This window comes from Dasypus novemcinctus, chromosome 21 (genome assembly GCF_030445035.2).
Source record: "Dasypus novemcinctus isolate mDasNov1 chromosome 21, mDasNov1.1.hap2, whole genome shotgun sequence".
Taxonomy (NCBI): domain Eukaryota; kingdom Metazoa; phylum Chordata; class Mammalia; order Cingulata; family Dasypodidae; genus Dasypus; species Dasypus novemcinctus.
In genome coordinates, this window is record NC_080693.1 from 25469056 (window position 1) to 25490078 (window position 21023).

General features: G+C 57.6%; 3 protein-coding genes across 5 annotated transcripts; 2 read left to right on the forward strand and 1 right to left on the reverse strand.

Moving 5' to 3' along the window:
* Window positions 1-594: 594 nt before the first annotated feature.
* NEURL4 (neuralized E3 ubiquitin protein ligase 4) lies at window positions 595-12983 on the forward strand. Of its 3 annotated transcripts, none has more exons than XM_058283608.2 (29): window positions 595-919; window positions 1804-2248; window positions 2469-2534; window positions 2703-3001; window positions 3133-3244; window positions 3329-3417; window positions 4005-4077; window positions 4236-4500; window positions 4748-4929; window positions 5326-5411; window positions 5535-5697; window positions 5793-5991; window positions 6081-6157; window positions 6252-6330; window positions 6696-6865; window positions 6959-7090; window positions 7487-7632; window positions 7743-7967; window positions 8058-8156; window positions 8258-8419; window positions 8615-8779; window positions 9285-9443; window positions 10264-10443; window positions 10579-10666; window positions 10756-10863; window positions 11016-11160; window positions 11264-11376; window positions 11466-11631; window positions 12248-12983. In XM_058283608.2, the coding sequence occupies exons 1-29, from the start codon at window positions 638-640 to the stop codon at window positions 12450-12452; spliced, it is 4680 nt and encodes a 1559-aa protein (XP_058139591.1). In that variant the 5' UTR covers window positions 595-637; the 3' UTR covers window positions 12453-12983. The 3 variants fall into 3 exon arrangements, with proteins under 3 accessions (XP_058139591.1, XP_058139595.1, XP_058139590.1); XM_058283607.2 differs by having other exon boundaries at window positions 596-919; window positions 6696-6871; XM_058283612.2 differs by lacking the exon at window positions 2469-2534.
* Window positions 12984-13234: 251 nt separating this feature from the next.
* Window positions 13235-15949, forward strand: GPS2 (G protein pathway suppressor 2). The gene is made up of 11 exons (XM_004475229.5): window positions 13235-13361; window positions 13567-13730; window positions 14085-14194; window positions 14274-14386; window positions 14495-14574; window positions 14664-14746; window positions 14949-15102; window positions 15179-15268; window positions 15351-15430; window positions 15506-15601; window positions 15796-15949. Exons 2-11 carry the CDS (start codon window positions 13637-13639, stop codon window positions 15877-15879), a joined length of 984 nt encoding a protein of 327 aa, XP_004475286.1. The 5' UTR covers window positions 13235-13361; window positions 13567-13636; the 3' UTR covers window positions 15880-15949.
* A 210-nt stretch (window positions 15950-16159) lies between these two features.
* On the reverse strand, window positions 16160-21023 carry EIF5A (eukaryotic translation initiation factor 5A). The gene is made up of 6 exons (XM_058283626.2): window positions 20853-21023; window positions 18817-19002; window positions 17442-17546; window positions 17112-17243; window positions 16947-17020; window positions 16160-16783 (listed from the first exon to the last, which is right to left on the reverse strand). The coding sequence occupies exons 2-5, from the start codon at window positions 18979-18981 to the stop codon at window positions 16958-16960; spliced, it is 465 nt and encodes a 154-aa protein (XP_058139609.1). The 5' UTR covers window positions 18982-19002; window positions 20853-21023; the 3' UTR covers window positions 16160-16783; window positions 16947-16957.

The following is a 21023-nucleotide window of genomic DNA, read 5'->3' on the forward strand; positions in this document are numbered from 1 at the left end:
TGGAGACATCCGCGGGCTTCGTTTTTTCCCCCTCAAGCTGGCTCGGCTCGCTCTGCCTCTCACGAGAAGTGTGAGGCAAAAGTGAATGGTGGCACTAGCGTGGCAAGACATTTCCTGTCTCGGTGGTGCTAAGCGCAGAGTCTCATTTTTAAAGCTACCGCGTCTCATAGCGGGGCCCTTCACCCCCTCTCTCAAAACTTCGACGCGCGAAGCGAAGGAAGCCCCTCCTCTTGCCGTAAAGCGAACACGTTTTAGGTGTCGCCTCCCTCGATGGAGGGCGGGGTCGTCGGTGCCGCTGCCGCAAAGCTGGGAGCGTTGGGGCGCCAACAACCCTCCGTCGTAACTCTGTCTGCGGCGGTCGTTTCCTCCTCGCACTGTCGCAAAAGCTCCCTGCCCAAGTCTTCGCCCCTCTCAGAGCCGTTACCTCGCCGTGCCGTAAAGCAAACCTTCCGACCCCGACGTCCTTCTGTTACCACCGTAGTAGTCAGTTCCGTCGCCCGGGATGCTTCATTGCCCACGAGTGCCGTAAAGCATATCTGGTCCCCGCCCCCGGTCCATTTCCCTCAGGGTGTCCGTCCGCCGTGGTTGCCACGGTGCCGCCAAGCGCAGCTGTCGCGCGGCCCCGGTGTCAGCGGCGATGGCGGCGGGGTCGGGTGGGAATGGGGGCTCTGGGGCAGGCCCCGGGCCGGGGCCGGGCGGGGGTGGAGGCCCCAGCGAGAGCGGCCCAGGACCGAGCTCCGGCGGGGGTCTCGGCAGCAGCGGGGAGCTGCACCCGCGCACCGGGCGTTTGGTGAGCCTCTCGGCCTGTGGGCGAACAGCGCGGCGGCAGCAGCCGAGCCAGGAGTTTAACCATGGGCTGGTGTTGAGCCGGGAACCCTTGCGAGATGGATGCGTCTTTACCGTCCGCATCGACCGCAAGGTGTGGAGCCGGGATCGCGGAACCGGGATGCGCAGGGTAGTGGGAAGGAACCGGAGGGAGACAGGGTAGGGCAGCCGGGAGAGTCCCATCCCTGGGTACCGAGAGGGAACCTGCCATCGGGCACCAGGTGACGGACAGGCAGGGACCATGAAGCAGAAGCATACAGTGTGAAGGAGAAAGAGAGCCAGAATCTGGGAAAGGAGGCTAGAATAGTTGGGGAGCAGACCTTCTGGAACAATTTCTTGGAGGTGGAGAATTAAGAGTTGCCAGAGAGCTGTGATGGCGGGAGGAGAGAGATACCAGGGAAAGAGCAAATCAATGAAAGGCAAACCCAGGGACAGGGCCACAAAGCTGGGTGAGGGGAGAGACTCTGGGAGAGGGAGGTGTGTACGCTTCTGAGTGACTCGTGAAGGGGCCATGCTCACAGAGATAGAATTTGGGAGGAGAGTGAATCTAGGTAGATCGAGAGCCTGCGAGAGAATCAGGCCAGGGGGTAGAGATGCTGCTACCTGATGTCAAGAGGTGTGTGAATAATTTTGGTGGCTGAGGGGCCACAGAGACCAGGGAAGTTAGAGGAGGCAGGGGGCTGGAGCCCAGGAATTCAGACAGCAAGGTGGGAAAAGGAGCAGTGTGGTAGACGCCAAGGACCTGAGTACAGTGCAGGGTTGCCAGGGGACAGCTAGCCCAAACAATCACTCAAACAGTCTAGAAAATTACCTGCGGGTCTGTCTTTGAATTAGTGTTTCAGAGAGAGTGACTGCACACCAGTTAGCTGTTTGATAGATAGGAAGAGGGAATGCTGTGGCCTGTGGAATGTAGATTCCCGGAGGTGGGAGACCCACTGGTGGTCCAGTCTGAGCCCTTATCCACCACTCCTGTCACAGGTCAACTCCTGGAGTGGCTCCATTGAGATTGGGGTGACAGCGCTGGATCCCAGTGTACTGGACTTCCCAAGCAGTGCCACAGGGCTGAAAGGGGGCTCGTGGGTGGTGTCAGGCTGCTCGGTGCTGCGGGATGGACGCTCTGTGCTGGAGGAGTATGGTCAGGACCTGGACCAGCTTGGCGAAGGGGACCACGTGGGTGTGGAGCGCACAGCTGCTGGAGAGCTGCGGCTCTGGGTGAATGGGCGGGATTGCGGTGTAGCCGCCACGGGCCTGCCCACGCGAGTCTGGGCCGTTGTGGACCTTTATGGCAAGTGCACTCAGATCACCGTGCTACCCCCTGAGCCAGGCTTCAGCCCCCCTACTCCCATCCCCACGCCTCCCCTCGAGTCCTCCGCCCCCCCTGAAGATTCTACCTTGGCTGAACAGGGGACTTCTGGAGATGAAGGTGAGAACCCAGGTAGGGTGGAGGTGGAGGAATGAGGGCAGAGGGCATGGCTGAAGGAGTGGGGGAAATGCAGTGACAAGTGAGGCTGGGTGTGGGCAGGGCCTTTCAGCTCCCTAGTGGGTCACTGGGGAGAGCACAGACTAGGGGAGAGGGTTTCCTGGCTCTGGACGCTGAAGCAAGGGCTGAACCCTTATTCCCCTCCATCCCACCTGGTCCCCAGCCTTCATGGTGTCCCCAGCGCAGTCCCGGCCGGAGACGTTTCCTAACAGCCTTGAGTCGCATAATGGTGAGGGCTGTGGGGAGGCTCTGGGAGGGGGAGGGGGAAGTGAGGTGGACAAGGGTGAGGTTTTCGGGAGAGCTGGGGAGGGGCCTCGGGAGAGGCAGGGAGAGAGAACCCCAAGCCTGAAGGTGCAGAGCCTCATTGCAGCTTCCTGCCTCCATCCTGCTGCCACAGACTTCGCCAACATGGAGCTCTCTGAGGTGGTGAGCAACGCCATCCTCTCTGCCTACAACGGGGGACTCCTGAATGTCAACCTGAGCTCTCCACCGGCCGGGGAAGGGTCGGGGAGTAGCGGCGCTGCCACCTCACCTATTCTCACTTCCAACGACGCCCTTCTCTTTCACGAGAAGTGCGGGACCCTCATCAAACTCAGCAACAACAATAAGACAGCCGAGCGCCGCCGGCCCCTGGACGAATTCAACAACGGGGTTGTCATGACCAACCGCCCACTTCGAGACAACGAGATGTTTGAGGTGTGCAAGATCCTGCAGCTTGGCTGGTGCCTTCGCCTCTGGGTGCTAACCCTTGGGGGCAGGGCGGGGAGGTGGTGGTCCTTCCTCTGCCCTGACACTCCCTGCTCCCCCTTCTGCTGCCTCCACCCCAGATCCGCATCGACAAGCTCGTAGATAAGTGGTCTGGCTCCATCGAGATCGGCGTCACCACCCATAACCCCAACAGTTTGGAGTACCCAGCCACCATGACCAACCTGCAGTCAGGTACCAGCCCCACCTGGGGCCCAGGCCTGGGGTTGCCGAGGGGAAGGAGGCCCAGAGGCTGACCAGGGTGTTCCCCTCACTCAGGCACCATCATGATGAGTGGGTGCGGGATCCTGACCAACGGCAAGGGCACCCGCCGGGAGTACTGTGAGTTCAGCCTGGATGAGCTGCAGGTGAGGGTGGGCACAGAGCTTTGGGCCATGCTCTGGGGGAGCCACAGTTACTCTGTATCCCTGTCACAGCACCTTTTTTCTCTGGGACCCAAAGGAAGGCCCCTTTCTCTTTTGCCTGAAGAGTCCTTCTGAGAAGGCAGGGTTGCCTGGGTTTTGGAGTTAAGCACTCCAGTTTTGGAGTCAATTCTTTGATTCTGAGTTCTTACTGTCTGGCTGTTTGTGGTGGGGACGTGAGGCAAGAAGCTTATCCTCTTTGGTGTGTCCCCTCCTCATCTCCAAAATGAGACTGTTAGTAGTACTTACTATATAGAATGTTGTGAGGTTTAAATAAGTCAATGTTTTTAATGACGTAACTTGCGGCCCGACTTGCATGGAGCATTCAGTAGATGTAATCATTGTTCATGTCTGAAAAACGGGCACCCATGACCTCCCCTCCCTATCCTCTATGGTGGTGTGAAGCTCAGGTGATCCCTGAGGAATGGAATTGTGGGAAGCTCCAGGATGGCTCTGCTGTCATGGGCCCAGGGCAGTTCTGTAGCCTGGTTGTGAGTGGGTTCCAGACTGAGTTCTCTCTCTGCTTGGAACAGGAGGGTGACCACATTGGCCTCACGAGGAAGTCCAACTCTGCCCTGCACTTCTTCATTAATGGCATCGACCAGGGTAAAGGGGAGCTCAGAGAGGGCTGCTGGGCAGGGCTTGGCATGGGGATGGGGACTGGTGTCTGTACCGCTTCTTCCTGCCCCTCTCTGATGCTCAGTCTCCCTCTGCTTGAATCCTCTCCCCTCACCGCCTCATCCCTGTGCCTTCTACCCCCATAGGCGTGGCTACCCCCTTGACACCCCCAGTGGTGTATGGAGTGGTGGACTTGTATGGGATGGCGGTGAAGGTGACCATTGTCCACAATAACAACCACAGTGACCGTCTACGCCGGAACAATGCTATCCTGCGGGCGCTGTCCCCGGAGGGTGCTCTCCGCCGCACTGCTCCTGCTGCCCAGGCAGAACCTGAGCGCCTGCTTTTCCACCCCAACTGTGGGCAGAAGGCAGCCATCACCCACGAGGGACGCACTGCCCTGAGGCCCCAGTATGGCCCATGGGGTGGGGAGAAGCTTGCAGAAGGGCTCTAATGGGATTTGGGGGAGGTGTGGAGAAGCAGGAGGCAGAGGCAAAGAGTCCGGTCTGCAGAGTCCTGGACAGAAAAGGGGGAACCTCCTGGAATGTGAGGTTTAACTGGTTGACTTGGGCAGTGGGTGTCAGGCATCGCTGAACCAAGCTTTGTCATGTGCAGAGTGTGTGTTGGGCATCTGAGTCCCTACTTGCTGTGCCCTCAGTGCCACCGACGACTTCAACCATGGCGTGGTGCTAAGCAGCAGAGCCCTGCGGGATGGAGAGGTGTTCCAGGTGCGCATCGACAAGATGGTGGACAAGTGGGCTGGCTCCATTGAGATTGGTGTCACCACCCACAACCCTGCCTACCTCCAGTTGCCCTCCACCATGACCAACCTGCGCTCTGGTGAGCTCCCAGCAAGGGCAGGGCCAGGCTACGGCCCTAGGGAAGAAGCCATCACTGCAGCCCTGCCACTTACTCACTAGCCCCTTGTTACATTTGGGACGACTCATTCAGTGGGTGGGCAGTGCCATGTGCTGGCCTAGGAACTGCGGCCTTTCCTTGGTCTGGTCAGGTTAGAAGCTGACTGCCAAAGAAAAGGCAGGCTTGGGAGCAGATGTAGCTTAGGTTGAGCACCTGCTTCCCATGTACGAGGTCCTGGGCTCCATCCCTGGTACCACCTAAAAAAGGAAAAAAGCAGGCTGGACTAAGTGGACTTGTGGGCGTCAGGGGGGCTGCTACCTGCAGCAGAGGAGCCCAGCCTTCCCCCTTCTGTCCTCTGCCACTCCTTGCCTCTCCTAGGGACCTGGATGATGACTGGGAATGGGGTGATGCACAATGGGACAACCATCCTGGACGAATACGGGCACAACCTGGACCGCCTGAAGGTGGGAGAGTGGGTGCAGCTCCAGGTGGCAGCGCTGGGGGCAGGAGGCACGGCGGGGCCAGTGTGGGACCAACCCAGGTGGGGACTCTGCCTGACTCCTCACTCTAGCCCCCCTTCTTCCAAGGCAGGGGACACGGTGGGCGTGGTGCGGCGGGAGGACGGGACTCTCCACTTCTTTGTCAATGGGATGACTCAGGGCCCTGCTGCCTGGAATGTGCCTCCGGGCGTCTATGCTGTCGTGGATCTCTACGGCCAGGCGGCCCAGGCCACCATTGTGGACGACGTGGGTGAGGGCCAGGCTGGGCTGGGTCAGGGTGCTGGGGTGGCCTTGGGAGACCTGAGAGACACCTGTAGGCCTAATGGGGTGTGTCCACTCTTGCAGAGGTGCCTCCAGTCCCTGAGCCACTCCCCGAAGGAAATAACCAGGTGTCCCCAAGCTCCCCATCTTCAGGAGCCGGGGGCTCAGATCTACGCTTCCACCAGCTGCATGGCAGTAACGCAGTCATCACTAATGGGGGCCGCACCGCGCTCCGCCACAACTGCCGCAGCGAGTTCAATGACGCTATCGTCATCTCCAACCGGTCAGTGTCCAGCCCTTTGTGCCCCCACTCCCCTGCTCCACAGCCTCAACTACCCAGGTAGTCTTTCTGATCACCACTCTCCCTGGCAGGGCCCTCCGGGATGGGGAGCTTTTTGAAATTGTCATTCAGAAGATGGTGGACCGCTGGTCAGGCTCCATTGAGGCTGGTGAGGGGTGTGTGTGTGTGTGCTGGGACAAGTGCTGGATGCCTGCAGCCTAGCCTGGGGACGCCTGCTCTGACCCACCCCTGCCTCCTCCCAGGAGTGACCGCCATTCGGCCTGAAGACCTCGAATTCCCCAACACTATGACGGACATTGACTATGATACGTGGATGCTAAGGTTGGCTGCCTGCGTTAGGGAGCAGCTGGGCAGGGCTGGGCAGAGCTGGCTGGGGCCAGGGCAGCAGGGTTTGGGGCCTGTGGTGGCCATGGGTAGTGGCAGACCTAGGGATCCCGCTGCCCTCTCCCTCCAGTTCCGGGAAGTCTCCCAGCGCTGTGGTGGTAGAACCCCTCATTCCTCTTAGGGTAGTCCCAGCTTTTCCCCCTGGGTGATTGCAGGCATGAAGGAGACAGAATTGGGCCTCAGACCAGATCAAGGCCCCAGTCCCAGGCACTGGAAGGTTCTGACAGGCGGAGCTGGGCTGGGGTGTGAATGGGCATGAAACTGGGAGGCTGACCCAGCCCTCTCCCTCCTATCTCCCCCAGTGGCACAGCCATCATGCAAGATGGTAACACGATGCGTAACAACTACGGGTGCGACTTGGACGCGCTGGGCACGGGCGCGCGCATCGGCATGATGCGCACAGCCAAGGGCGACCTGCACTACTTTGTTAACGGCCAGGACCAGGGTGCTGCCTGCTCAGGCTTGCCTCCGGGTAAAGGTGACTGCTCTGTGGCTTTCCACCTGCCCTCCCTCAGCCCGCCACACCCTGGGCCATAGGCCTTCTGAGCCGCCCTCTCCCATCCAGAGGTGTATGCAGTCGTGGACCTATACGGCCAGTGTGTCCAAGTGTCCATCACCAATGCCACCGGTCCCATGGACAACAGCCTGGCGACCAGCAACACCGCCACTGAGAAGTCATTCCCCCTGCACTCCCCAGGTGCAGCCAGCGGGGGCAGGGAGGCTGCGTTGGCCTGCTTGGGCTTGAGGGTGTACAGCATCCAGGTCAGAGAAGCTGCTCAAAGACAGGCTGCCTGGTGTGGCTGCGGGCTGAGGCCAGGGATCAGCCCGTGGTGGGAAGTGGAGGGTGGGGCAGGGGAAGCTTCCGCCGGGTACCCAGAGCCCAGACGCTTCCCTGCTGCCAAGGGCACCATAAGCTGGGCATACCTGACTTGGGAATGAATCTTGCTCTTGTGAAGAGAGGTATCAGTAGGTCCTGAAGGAGTACTTTCTGCCTACTTCCTACTACATCTGTGAGCTTTGCTCTGTGTCCTGTGGCAAATCCCCACCTGAAGCTTGGCACCCCAGGCCTTACTCTGGTCCCATCTTTCCATAGTGACTGGCGTGGCTCACCGATTCCATAGTACTTGTGGCAAAAACATCACCCTGGAGGAGGACGGCACAAGGGCAGTACGTGCAGCTGGCTATGCTCATGGCCTCGTCTTCAGCACCAAGGAGCTCAAGCCTGAGGAAGTCTTTGAGGTGAGTTGTGGGAGTCGACAAGGGGACTGCCGGGAGTATCACAACAGAGCCAGGGTGCCTTCTCCCCTTCCAGCCCCAGCTCATGTCAACTAAGGTTTTCCTTCTTCCAGGTGAAAGTGGAAGAGTTGGATGAGAAGTGGGCAGGCTCCCTCCGGCTGGGACTGACCACACTACCACCAGCGGAGGTGGGGCCTGGCGCGGGGGCTGGCTTGGGGCTGCCGCCCTCCCTGCCAGAGCTCCGGATGAAGACCACTTGGATGGTGTCCAGCTGTGAAGTGAGGCGGGACGGGCAGCTCCAGAGGATGAACTATGGCAGGAACCTGGAGAGGTTGGGGGTGAGGCAGCTGGCTCCAGGGACTGGGGCAGAGTGGGGGTAGCAGGGAGAGGTGGGCTGAGTGTCTGCCCTCATCTCCCCTCTCTCCTAGGTGGGGAGCCGTGTAGGCATTCGTCGGGGGGCAGATGACACCATGCACATCCTGGTAGATGGAGAGGATATGGGGCCTGCAGCCACCGGCATTGCCAAGGTAGACCGAAGACCTTCCTTGGGTTCTGAGAGTGGGCTGACCTTCCTTGGGGCTGAGGTCTTGTGCTGACCTCTGACTTCTTGGGTCCCGTGTGCATCCAGAACGTGTGGGCTGTATTGGATCTGTACGGGCCTGTGCGCAGTGTGTCTATTGTCAGCTCCACAAGGCTAGAGGAGCCCGAAGGCACCCAGCCTCCTTCCCCCAGCCTGGACACCAGCAGTGAAGGCGAGGAAGAGGACGACGGCGAGGAGCATAGCCTGGGAGTAAGAGGCTGCAGCAGGGCCTGCCGGGCTCATGGCTGGGCAGTTGGAGGGCCACCAGCTGCCAGGTCTTCTGGAGGGTCTCTGGCCCACACCTGGGGAGGCAGAGGCTTATGTTCAAACTCTGCATAAGCTCCAGTGGGGTGGGTCAGGCCCAGCATCGGCAACCCAAGCAGCTCAGTTTCTCCTCCACACCAGGGCCAAGAGCCAGTGGCTGTTCTGCCCACAGCCCTTGAGTTCCTGGAGAACCATGGGAAGAATATCCTCTTGTCCAATGGGAATCGTACAGCCACGCGAGTGGCTAGCTACAATCAGGGCATCGTTGTCATCAACCAGCCCCTGGTGCCCCAACTGCTGGTCCAGGTGGGCCTTGCTTCCTTAACCCCCAGCTCTTCTTGCTCCAGATCACCCAGGGCCAGTCCTCCCGGAGAAAAGCCTTTCCAGGTTGAGGGAATAGTAGAAGGTTTGCCTCCTGGCAAAGTGAGCACCTGGAGTGCTAAGGGCTGTGTGAGGAAAGCAGTGGTAAGGGGCTGGGAGAGTCCAGGGAAGATGGCTGACCCTCTGTGTGGGAGCAGGGAGTGCTTTCCAAAATTCAGCTGCAAACGTGGTAAAGTTAGCCAGGTCAAAGAGGCCCTTAGGGACAAGGGTCCCTGCAGAGGCAACAGCAAGACCAAGGCTCATAGGGGAAGTAAATAGCTGAATTGGCAGCTTCTGGGCCCTCTGTGCACCAGAAGAACGGGACAGCGTCCCAGGCCACACTCTGGGAGGTGCAGTTTCCCTTCCCCAGCCGAGTGAGGAGCCTGTTTCTGCTGATTAGGCAGCCCCTTCCCAGGATGCCATGGCTGAGAAGGAGTCGCTTTTCCACCAGGTGCAGATAGACTTCCTGAACCGACAGTGGACGTCGTCCCTTGTCCTGGGAGTCATCACCTGCCCACCTGAAAGGCTCAACTTCCCTGCCTCTGCCTGTGCCCTCAAGCGAGCAGCCTGGCTACTGCGGGGCCATGGTGTCTTCCACAATGGTCTCAAGGTGAGTGGGGAGCTGAAGGGAGGGGGCCAGGCTGAGCCTCTGAGTAGGAAGGGACCGAGACAAAGGGAGAAGTTGTGCTGCTAGCCCTGGTGTCAGGAGTAGAGGGGGCTGTGCTCCCAGCTTGGCACTAGAGTGGCCAGTAAGGGCCTGGGTGTCCTTAGCTGGGTCAGGCACAGGCTTACTGCTTCCTCCTGTCTCCCTGCCATTGAAAATGGGAAGCGGATGTGGCTCAACTGATAGAGCATCCGCCTACCATATGGAGGGTCCAGGGTTCAAACCCAGGGCCTCCTGGCCCATGTGGTGAGCTGGCCCACATGCAGTGCTGCCACGTGCAAAGAGTGCTGTGCCACGCAGGGGTGTCCCCTGCGTACGGGAGCCCCATGTGCAAGGAGCGCACCCCACAAGGAGAGCTGCCCCGCGTAAAAAAAGTGCAGCCTGTCCAGGAGTGGTGCCGCACACACATAGTTGATGCAGCAAGATGACACAACTAGAAGAGGCACAGATTCCCAGTGCCGCTGAGCATGCTTGTGGACACAGAAGAACACACAGCAAATGGACACAGAGAGCAGACAAAGGCAGGGGAGAGAAATAAATAAAAAAATAAATCTTAAAAAAAAAAAGAAAGAAAGAAAATGTCCCAGTTGGGAGGAAATGGGTGTTGGAGTCTAGGTCTGTCACTGAAGTGAGGGCTAGGGCTTAGAAAGTGGGCAGGTACAGAGGCAAAGCCCAGGGACCAGCAGTTGGCCTCTGAGTGACGAGTGGGGGCAGTTGGCATTGCTGGTGGCTGGTCCCTGGGAAGACAGCAGATCTCTCCTCCCAGATCTGTGAGAAGTTTGGGCCAAATTTGGACACGTGTCCTGAAGGCACCATCCTAGGACTACGGCTAGACAGCTCTGGGGGGCTGCATCTCCATGTCAATGGAGTAGACCAGGGGGTGGCTCTGCCCGATGTCCCCCAGCCCTGCCATGCACTAGTGGACCTCTATGGGCAGTGTGAGCAGGTGAGTGGCCGTGAGGTGGAGGTGGGGAGGCGCTTGGGAGCTGGGGATGGTGGAGTAAAGGGGAGTACCTATGGTCAGAGAAGACAATCAGCAGGCCCTGGGGGCTGACCAAGCTCTGGGTGACTCCCCTTCTAGGTGACAATTGTGAGCCCAGAACCAGGAGCTACCAGTGGCAAGGGTGCTGGAACCCAAGGGGACATGGAGAAAGCTGACATGGTGGATGGTAAGGCAACCTGAAGGGCCCAGGCTCCTACCCTCTCCCCAAACCTCCAGCCCCAGCTCTCGTGACCTTCTCCACCTCTGTTCTTGCAGGTATCAAGGAGAGTGTGTGTTGGGGTCCACCGCCCACTGCTAGCCCACTAAAGAGCTGCGAGTACCATGCCCTCTGCTCCCGCTTCCAGGAGCTGTTGTTGCTTCCTGGTGAGTACCTACTTCTTGCTGGAACCCGCCTCAAACTCCACAGCCAGTCTAGGGCCAAGCCCAGAGCCCTAGAGACCAGTTGGAAGGAGTCAGCATGACTGACAGCCAGGGCGGGAGCCACGGCACCAAGCCTGCCACTCGCTCTCCCACAGAGGATTATTTCATGCCTCCGCCCAAGCATAGCCTGTGCTACTGTGAATCTTGCCGGAAGCTGCGAGGCGATGAAGCCCATAGGCGCCGAGGAGACCCCCCCCGGGAGTACGCCCTGCCCTTTGGATGGTGCCGGTTCAATCTCAGGTACATGTGGGTGGGGTCCCAAGAGGGTGCATGGAAGAAGTGAGAGAACTTTCCGTCTAGGAGATGACCTAGGGGAGCTCTGCCCTGTCTGTCCACCTCCTAGGGCAAATCCCCACCTGGAGGCTGGGACGCTAACCAAGAAGTGGCACATGGCATATCATGGGAGCAATGTGGCTGCTGTACGCAGGGTGCTGGATCGAGGAGAGCTGGGAGCAGGTACTGTGGAGCAGGGGAGGCAGGGCAGTCTGGGCGTCTGGGCCACAGGAGGAACAAAAAGGGCTGTCCTGACCCTGCTGTCCTCACAGGCACTGCCTCCATCCTGAGCTGCCGGCCCTTGAAGGGAGAGCCTGAAGTGGGGTTTGTGGAGCCTGGCGAGAACTGTGCACCTCCTCGGGAGGAACAGCCCCCTCCAGTGCTGCTTTCCCCCTCCCTCCAATATGCTGGGGCTGAGACCTTGGCATCCAAAGTGCAGTGAGTACACGAGAGGGGAGGGGAGAGATCACCAAGGGGTGAGACCAAGAGGGACCCCAGCACCACTTGGTCTCCATGATTTCCCCTCCTTTTTGTCCTTATCTTGCTAGTTGTTCAGTCTCCCCCTCAGCCTTTTTTCTTCTTTCATTCATTGAACAAACAGCACTCATGTGCTTTCTCAGTGAAGAAAAAAAGAACCCTTCTCATGTGGAACTGTGTCCTCTCCCTCTTGAATGTGTTTATGCATATAAGTACATTGTATTTTTAGAAGACAGAAGTACTATGGAAAAAGAAGAAAAAGGAGAGTATGTAAAGTGGGTTGGAAGTGGAGTTGGAGGAAGAATTAAATAGTGTAAGTCAGGGTGGGCCTCAGGGGCTCAGGGCTCACTGAGAAGGTGGGATTTGAGCAATGACTTGAGGGAGGAAGCCAGGCATTTAGCAGAGAAGGTACAGGGAGAAAGAGCATTTCAAGTTGAAGAGAGCAGCTCTAGCCAAGTCCCTATGGTGGGAGTATCTTCTAGAACAGCAAGGTCAGTATGTCAGAGCAGAGTAAGCAAGGCGGAGAGATAACAGGGATGGAGGCCTCACTCCTCTGGCTCTGCTTCTTGCCCAACAGATTCCGGGACCCCAAATCCCAGCGGACGCACCAGGCCCAAGTGGCATTCCAGGTGTGTGTGCGCCCTGGCTCCTACACCCCTGGCCCCCCGTCCGCGGCCCTCAGAGAGCCTCCTGATCCTCACTTCAGTCCAGCTGAACTTGAGTGGGTCACCAAGGAGAAGGGGGCCACACTCCTCTATGCCCTGCTGGTACGGGTGGAATGAAGAGTGAGGCCCCACTACGACAAGCACAGCTGGGCCCTGGGCCCATGGACTCTTGGTGACCTCTGCCTCCACCTCATTCCAGTGGCCCTTGGCCTGCCTGGGGGCGCAGTCTTGGCAGACACACAGGAGCACATAAGCAGGCTCTCAGATTAGATGGGAAGTGGAGCACACCTCCATGTGCGGGGGACCCAGAGCCCTCCCTCTCATGATGCCAGGGAGCTTGTGGGGAGCCAGCCCCAGGCCCTGAGTACCCCTCTTCATGCACTGATTTGGGGAACATGACTCCCTATTACCCTCCCCCTACCACTTAATTTATTATTTCCGTGGTTTTTTGTTGTTTTGTGTGCGTGTGTGTTTGTTTTTCTGGTTACTGTGAATCCTGGAGGAACCTCCCCCTGTGCCCCACATGAAGCTGCTTTTTCCGGGGCCATCGGGCGGGAGTGGGGAAGGGCGGGCGCGAGGAAGACTGGCCCTGTGTACAGCTGTCACGACTCTGATTTCTAAGGAGCCAATAAACACCGTCTCAGAGCAGCAGCCTCCGCCTCTTTCTCGCCCGCCCCTCTCAGGGGAGCCTCTCCCCTAGGGCTGCCCCCGGGCGCCCGGTCCTGGAAGGAGTTAAGGGCTCCGTTCGGCGGGCTCAGGCCCGGCTCGGGCTCGCCTCTGGCGCGGAGCGTGGCCCTCACCTGGTGCGCAGCCAGACACCGCCGCTCCGCGCACGGCGACGGCCGGACGCCGAGCGAAGGCGTTTGGATGCCGCCGGCACCCGTCAGCGCCGCACTTCCGCCTTCCCCTCTTCACCCAACCTGCGAGGTCGGCCGCTCTCCTGACTCCGGAAGTATTAGTCCCAGTCGCCGGATGTGACGCAAGGGGTACGGGCGCGCTGGGGGCCGCGGAGAACGCGGAGAGAAGGTGGGTAGGGCGGGCTCGGCGGCCCGGGCGGGCGGGGAACACCGAGCCTGGAGGCCCCGGGCCCGCCCGCGCACTCGGGGGCTTGTGGCTGCGGGCCAGGCCGGGCCGAGCGGCGGGGCCCGGGGACACGTGACCGCGGCGGCGCGCGGGCTTCCGCCTCGGCCGGGCGCGGTGCGGTCCTCCCTGAACGCGCGCCTCTCCGCAGGGCCTGTTCGAGGTGTGGCATTCAGTGACAAAAGTCGGGTGCCCACAGCCCGAGCGACCCCGGCGGCACCATGCCTGCGCTCCTGGAGCGCCCCAAACTTTCCAACGCCATGGCCAGGGCGCTGCACCGGCACATCATGATGGAACGGGAGCGCAAGCGGCAAGGTGAGCTGGTGCCAAAGCGGGCGGACACACGGTCCAGGGCTGACCCCCACCCATGGGCAGACCGGTGCGCCAGCCACCCAGGCTAGTGGAGGGAGGGAACAGCCTCGCGGTCGTGGCGGGAGGCTCGGTCTAAGGTCCAGAACCCTTGAGCTGGGAAGGACCTTGGAGAGCACCTCATAAATCGTCCCTCTCCCCGACACCTTTGGCAGCAGTGGGGAAACCAATTCCCTCGAGAGGGAAAGAGCCATTACCAAAGGCATGCAAGGAGCTTCGGGGTAATTGATGTTTGCTGCTTTTCAGTCCATTTCTACTATTTTATCCACCCAGCCTCTTTCTTTCTGTCTCTTTATCTAGAGGAAGAAGAGGTGGACAAAATGATGGAACAGAAAATGAAGGAAGAGCAGGAGAGGAGGAAGAAAAAAGAGATGGAAGAGAGAATGTCACTAGAGGAGACCAAGGAACAAGTAAGCACTCCTTTAATCTATTCTAGCTCTAATTTCTTCCCTCAGCAACCCTGCCTTCATCTCTACGCTTCCCTTGCAGATTCAGAAGTTGCAGGAGAAGCTTTCTGCCCTACAGGAAGAGAAGCACCAGCTTTTCTTGCAGCTCAAGAAAGTTTTACATGAGGAAGAAAAACGGCGGCGAAAAGAGCAGAGGTGGGATCAGAGACCTAGAAATAAAATTGGGGGACCAGTGGAAATGGAATCAGGTAACAAAAGATCAACACCTGTCCTTGATGTTGCCCTGCCTTCCTTTCACTCCAGCGACCTAACTACTCTGACATCAGCTGCATACCCGCAGAGCCTGACCGTTCACACAGGAACTCACCTACTCAGCATGCAGGGTGAGGACAAAAGAAACCATCTGACAGAATGGGCCCTTTTGGGGGTTGCAGCCTCCCATTTCAGCATCATGAAGCCTCTCCCTTTCTAGGGAGCCCTGGAGGACACAACCGCCCAGGCACGCTCATGGCAGCCGACAGAGCCAAACAGATGTTTGGACCCCAAGTGCTTACGGTGAGAGGAGTAGGATTGGGTGTTTAACCCTGGTTGATTTTTGCTAGTGCTTCTTTCACTCAGACCTAGGCATCCTTGCTCTCAGTATTCATCAGGAATGTACCAAGGATTGTTTAGAACAATGGTACATCTGGAGAGAGACACAAGTCCCTGAGATTCTGCTGTCAAGTTTACAGGCAGTGAGTTCTTGTTCTCTCCTTAGACTCGGCACTACGTGGGCTCAGCAGCTGCTTTTGCAGGGACCCCAGAGCATGGGCAATTCCAAGGTAGCCCAGGGGGCGCCTATGGGACTGCGCAGCCCCCACCTCACTATGGGCCCACACAGCCAGCCTACAGTCCCAGTCAGCAGCTCAGAGGTGAGTGGTAGAGAGGGGGAAGTGTTATAAAGGGGATGGGGGATGTTCTAATGGCTGCACCTATTGCCTTTTGCAGCACCTTCAGCGTTTCCTGCAGTGCAGTACCTGTCTCAGCCACAGCCACAGCCCTATGCCGTGCATGGCCACTTTCAGCCCACGCAGACAGGTAACCTCTTGCAGGAGCCCTAGCTCCCTGGATCCCCTCTTCCCCTGTCCTTCCACTTCATACACTCTCCTTCCCCTTCTAGGGTTCCTCCAGCCTGGTGGCGCCCTGTCCTTGCAAAAGCAGATGGAACATGCTAACCAGCAGACTGGTTTCTCTGACTCTGTAAGTGTGGAACTGTCAGAGGGCAGGGGAAGGGGAGCCACAGGCTGCTCAGGGCCTTACTCTGTTCTCTTACAGCCATCCCTGCGCCCCATGCACCCCCAGGCTCTACACCCAGCCTCTGGACTCCTTGCTTCCCCCCAGCTCCCTGTGCAGATGCAGCCTGCTGGAAAGGTGAGAATGCTAACCAAACCTAGCCAGCAGAATCCCAGGAAAATGGGCTAGAGTAGGACAGGGGGCCAGTGGGCACTACCCCTGCCTTTCTCTTTCTCCTTGGGGGTATAAATGGGTATCAATAAAAGTTTAAAAAGCAGATGAAGGAAGAATATACATATTGACCAAAAAAACCCTCATTTCATCACCACCAGTCGGGCTTTGCAGCAACCAGCCAGCCTGGCCCTCGACTCCCCTTCATCCAGCACAGCCAGAACCCGCGGTTCTACCACAAGTGACCATCAGACTATATCGTCAACCTCATGGCCCTTCCATGTGTCCCAGGCCAATAAAACCTACCTGCCACTGCCCCTGGCTGCTGCTGTTTCTGTTGCCTCCAGTGCAAATGTCCAGAATACACCTGGTGTCCTTTGGGGGTGGGGGACCAGCAGGTCCAACCCAGGGCAAGTCACAGTGGGACCGTGGGTTAGGATTAAGTCAGTGGTAGACGTCAATTTCCTTCCACTCAGCAAAACCCCATTTACTCCAAACCCCTAAAGCAGCAGCCGAATTGGGAGCTTCATATTAAACTTGTAGTTTTATTCAGGTTTGATTTTAACAAATGTGTCGGGGAGAGAGCCCGCAGGAAAGGGTGAAGCCCATGGAGGCAGGGCCCTCCCAGATGCCTGAGGAGGGGGCAGGTCCCCTCCCCTCTCCTCCTCTTCCCTCCCCATCTAAAGGGGTTTGGGCAGAGATATAGGCAGGGGAAGGGGCTGGTCCCCAGACTGTGGGGATGGTGCTTGGGGTAAAGGGCTATAGAGATGGGACCAGACTAGGGATAAGTAGGGGAAGGGCACAAGGACCATTTGCCAGAATCCATAGCTTTCTGACTCCAGATTGAATTAAAAAAAGAAACAAGAACAAAAAATCTAAACCACAAGCAGCACCCACCCCTTCTCCCCCACCAGGGCTGTAGTGTGAGGGGAGAAGAGGAGGGCAGCTTTACCATGGCTCGCTCCTGGCCAAGGGAGCAGGGTGAAGGGCAGGGCATCCCCGACAGATTGAGGGGGTGGGGGGAAACCAAAATAAAACGTCAAATAAATCGTGTAGGAGGAATCCAGCCAAGGGCCAGGCCAGAGCTGGGCCAGGCTTGGGGAGAGGGCCTCTGCAGGCTCCAGGATCACTGCTGCCACCACCGCCACCCTGGGGAGGAAAGAGAGGCCAGGTAAGACAGGATAACACCTTCAACACAGAACACTGGGAGGACAGGACCAGGCTGGCATTAGCTTAAGCCTGAATCAATTATGACAAGAGCAAGTCTCTTCTAATAGGGGCAACAAAATGGGTAAGCAATTCTCACACTCACCTGGGAGCCAGTTATTTTGCCATGGCCTTGATTGCAACAGCTGCCTCCTCTGTCATGGCTGACAGCACCGTGATCTATGTGAAAGAAAGAAGGCTAGTCAGGAGATGCCCAAGTTCAGAGAAGCAGAAGAAAGCAAAGTTGGACAAAGGAAGAGGGAAACCATACCAGAATCTCTTCTCCGCAGTCATATTTCTGTTCAATCTCCTTGCCGAGGTCTCCCTCAGGCAGACGAAGGTCCTCCCGCACCTCCCCACTGTCTTGGAGCAGCGATAGGTACCCATCCTGGATGCCAATCAGCTGAGGGCCGATAGGAAAGGAAACTGAAGGTAGGCCCAGGTAGGCTCAGGGTAAAGGGCAAAGAGGTGGCAGCAAACTGGTAACATCAAATGCTGTCTCCTGCCATTTCCTCCTCTCCCAGCACAAGCTCCTTTGGTTAATTATATCCACACACCGCGCCCCCCCCCCCTCCCCAGCCTCCCCAGAACATCTATATACCTGGAAATCATTCCTTTTGATGTTGGGGACATCCATATTATGAGTTGAGGGACAGATATCTTCATATTTCTTCCCAGTAAAGATGTCGATACCAACCAGGTGAACCTGTATGTATGGATTATATCAAAAAGAAACCCAACCAAACTCTAGGATGGGAGAGAGAGTGGCTCAACAAGACATCCCTTGCTGATAACAGAAAGTCAAACTAGATTGTTAGGGCAAAGATTAGATGAGTTGGAATTGAACCAATCAACTCAGAAAAAAATAAAGCCTCTTAAAAAAAAAAAAAAACCGGAGGCAAAAGAAAACCACTGTTGGGACTAAGATGTTTGACAGCACAAAGTTACTCAGCATGATTGGAAAAATTCAGTAATCTTGAATTAACAAGACACTGACAGGCAAGATGCTAAGAATTCATGGAAGTGAGGAATAAAAGCAAAGAATTTTCTGAACATCCATGTAAGGGACTGAGGACTTGGGAAATGAGGAAGACAGAAGGGAAGGAACAGAGAAAGAAAGAATGAGAAAAAGAGCTGGGGGTGGGTGGGGGGAGGGAGGGGGAAGGGCCTGGGAAGACCAGGGATAAAAACTATACAATTGGGAAGAAATGAAATCAGGGCAGAGAGGAACTAAACATTAAGGGGTATCAAACATAGCACCACGTCAACTGAAAATGGAAAAAAAAAAAAAAAAGCTAAGGAAACAAAACCATACAGAAATCCAACCAGAAGTATGAACTGGGTTGAACTTTTGAGGAAAAGAGGCAGGAAACGTCTGAGGTGAGAGAAAGTAAGCTCTAGCAAGAACATTGCGGAACCAAGAAAGCAAGGAAAAGGCTTAAAGAACTCAAAAGGGTACGCAGAGGCCAGTTTAAGACCCTATCAGGGACGCAACAAAACGAGACAGGTTCTGGGTGTCACTGACAAAAATACAAGTGGACACAGAAGAACACACAGCGAAGGGACACAGACAGCAAGGTGGGGGTGGAGGGGAGAGGAAAAAAAAAAGACCCCACCAGAGATCCAAAGGGAAAAGCTGAACCTGGAGAATCACAGGTACAGTGAAGCAGAGAAAGGCTACCTCCTATGTTAGGACCTAAAACCCTGGGCAGTGATGGAAACAAAGAACACCTATACAGGCTCAAGGAAAGAGGCAAACAGAAAAACCATGAGCCAGGAAACCAGAAATAAGGAGATAAACAGCCAGCCACTGGCATAAAGAGCCAAGAGAAGTTGGAAAAGGGGGGAGATTACCAAATAATGGGGGCACAAAAAGGAATGGAACTGGATAGTAGGAAGAGGGCTAAAGGAAGACAGAGGGCCAGAACTGATGACAGCATGTGGCCAGGAGCCCCGCAGAGGCTAGAAATTCTAACCTTGGCATGGCCGTGCTTGCCAGTCTTAGAAGTAGACATCTCGACGATCTTACATGGCCGGCCTTTGAGCACCACAAAGCCATTCTTACGTAACGCTGAGCACTGCATTGGGAAGGTGGCTGAGGCACCTGCATCTCCTGTCTCGAAGTCCAAATCATCTGCCATTTTAAGAGGCTTCAATTCCAACTGAAGTCAAAAAGAAAAAAACTAGGGTCAGTGAGGACGGAGAGTAACAGCTCATCCCATCTAACCCCCTCCTCTCTGGGGACACTGCTTTATTTCTCCCACCCCTTTACTGCCTTACCTACCTAAAATAGGGTTGACGTTCCTGGATTGAACACTCACTGGGATCACAAATACCTAACTTGTGTGCATGGAGGGAAGCCATTGCTGGACCCCGCCAAAAATGAAAACTAAAGTGGTGCTTGGAAGCTGGGATACCAAATCTCAGGAATGGACAAAGGTCTAACTCCTGGGAGGGGGAGGACTCAGGTCCTTCTTGTCACTGAAACCACCCACCCCTCTCCCTACACATTAAATAACCAGGGCTATAATTAGGTGAAGAGCTATGAGCCAGCAAAAGGGCGGGGCTAATGTGGGGGGGGCGGGGTAGGGTGGAGACTGAAGGAAAAGGCCCCACCCGCCTGTTACCCCCCCCCCCACCATCCACATAGGAGTCAGTCACTGGTACAGGAAACCACAATGCCTCTTTGGGGGATTCCCACCTCCCCAACATGCATTTGCAGATGCAGACAACTGGGAGAAAGGAAAGTTATTTCCTAACTGATTCTCCTGCCAAACACCTCGATCTGGGTTCCCGAAAGGAACCCAGGCACCCAGCCTCTCAAGGGCCCTCCCACTTTTCCCAGGATGCATCGGTTCTGTCGGCTTTTCAGGCTCGGCCTGTACAGTCAGGAAAGTGGAGGAGTGGGGGGTGAATGACAATAAAATGAAAGGAAAAGTTGGTAGTAGTGAGTAGTAGAAATTATACTAGGCTGGTAGAGTTAAGAACTTGTAAAGCCTAGAACTCCCTAATCAGGCACAACGGGGAAGACAGTGACAAGGTGAAGAGTCTATATAGAGGTGGGTAGCGCAGCCGCCGGAGACTTTGAGGCGCTGTCGACACAGGCAGAGAATTATCGGGCTCTCATCCAGTCGCCCTCAGTTTCCCCATTTCTTCAGCCACAAGCCACTTACACCTGGCTGGTGGCCTCACTTCATATGAGGACTCGGAGTAAAGCTTCCAGGGGCCCATGAGTTGGGGGAGCACCTAACATATGCCGGCAGCGGGCCCTCTGGGATGGTGAGTACCCGAGCCTTGGACTCTCACTCCCCAAAATTCCAGGCTCCTTTAGGTGCCCACGAGGCCCAGCCCTCGTCGTGCCGGGGGTTGCCGGCTCGCTCCCGCCCACCATGTGGCCGCCCAGGGCTTCCGGTGGCCCAGACCTGGGGGGAGGGGAGGGGTCCCTGGGCTGCCATGCGGCCCTGGTCCACGTTTGGCCATGCGGCCTACGACCCCGAGGGGAGGCTCGGGGGGGGGGCACTTCCGGTGCCGCGGTCGCCCCCTCCTCAAAGGCCGTGTCAGGGCCGGGACCAAGCCGCTTCCCCTCCCCCCCCCCGCCGGCCGCCAACCCCCCCCCAAGTCCTATCACCGAGTCGCCCCCTCCCCCACCTCACGTGGCCGCGCGGCGCCCGGTTCTCAACGGTCCCGGTACCTCTGCCCCGGAGGGCCGATCCGGCCCCCAGCCCTTGCCCCGGCGTGGCCGCCCGGCGGCCTCTCCCGCGTGGCGGCCTCGCGGCCCGCCGTCCCCCGCCCTGCGTCGCTCCAACGTCACCCGGCCGGCCCCAACCGCCATCCCGCGCGCCAAGTGGGGCGCGCGCCCGCGCCTCTCGGCACCTCGCGCCGCTCCCCGACCGAACCCCATGCGGCGGTGGCCGCCGCTCCCCTCTGCCCCCTCCCCGACCCCCGCGCAGTTCCATCTCTCCTTCCAGGCTCAAGCCAAGATTCCGCGCACGCGCGCCCTGCCCGCTCTCACCTCGCGCGAACGCACTGACTCGACCCCGTCAGCTCGCGACGAGCCCAACTGCTGCCTCGGAGTCCGCTGCCGCTGCCGCTGCCGCCGCCGCCTCTACCGCCGCCGCCGCTGCTGCACACGGGTCTTAGTACGCAGGCGCCGACTCCCCACTGACCAACCAAGCAGCCCTAT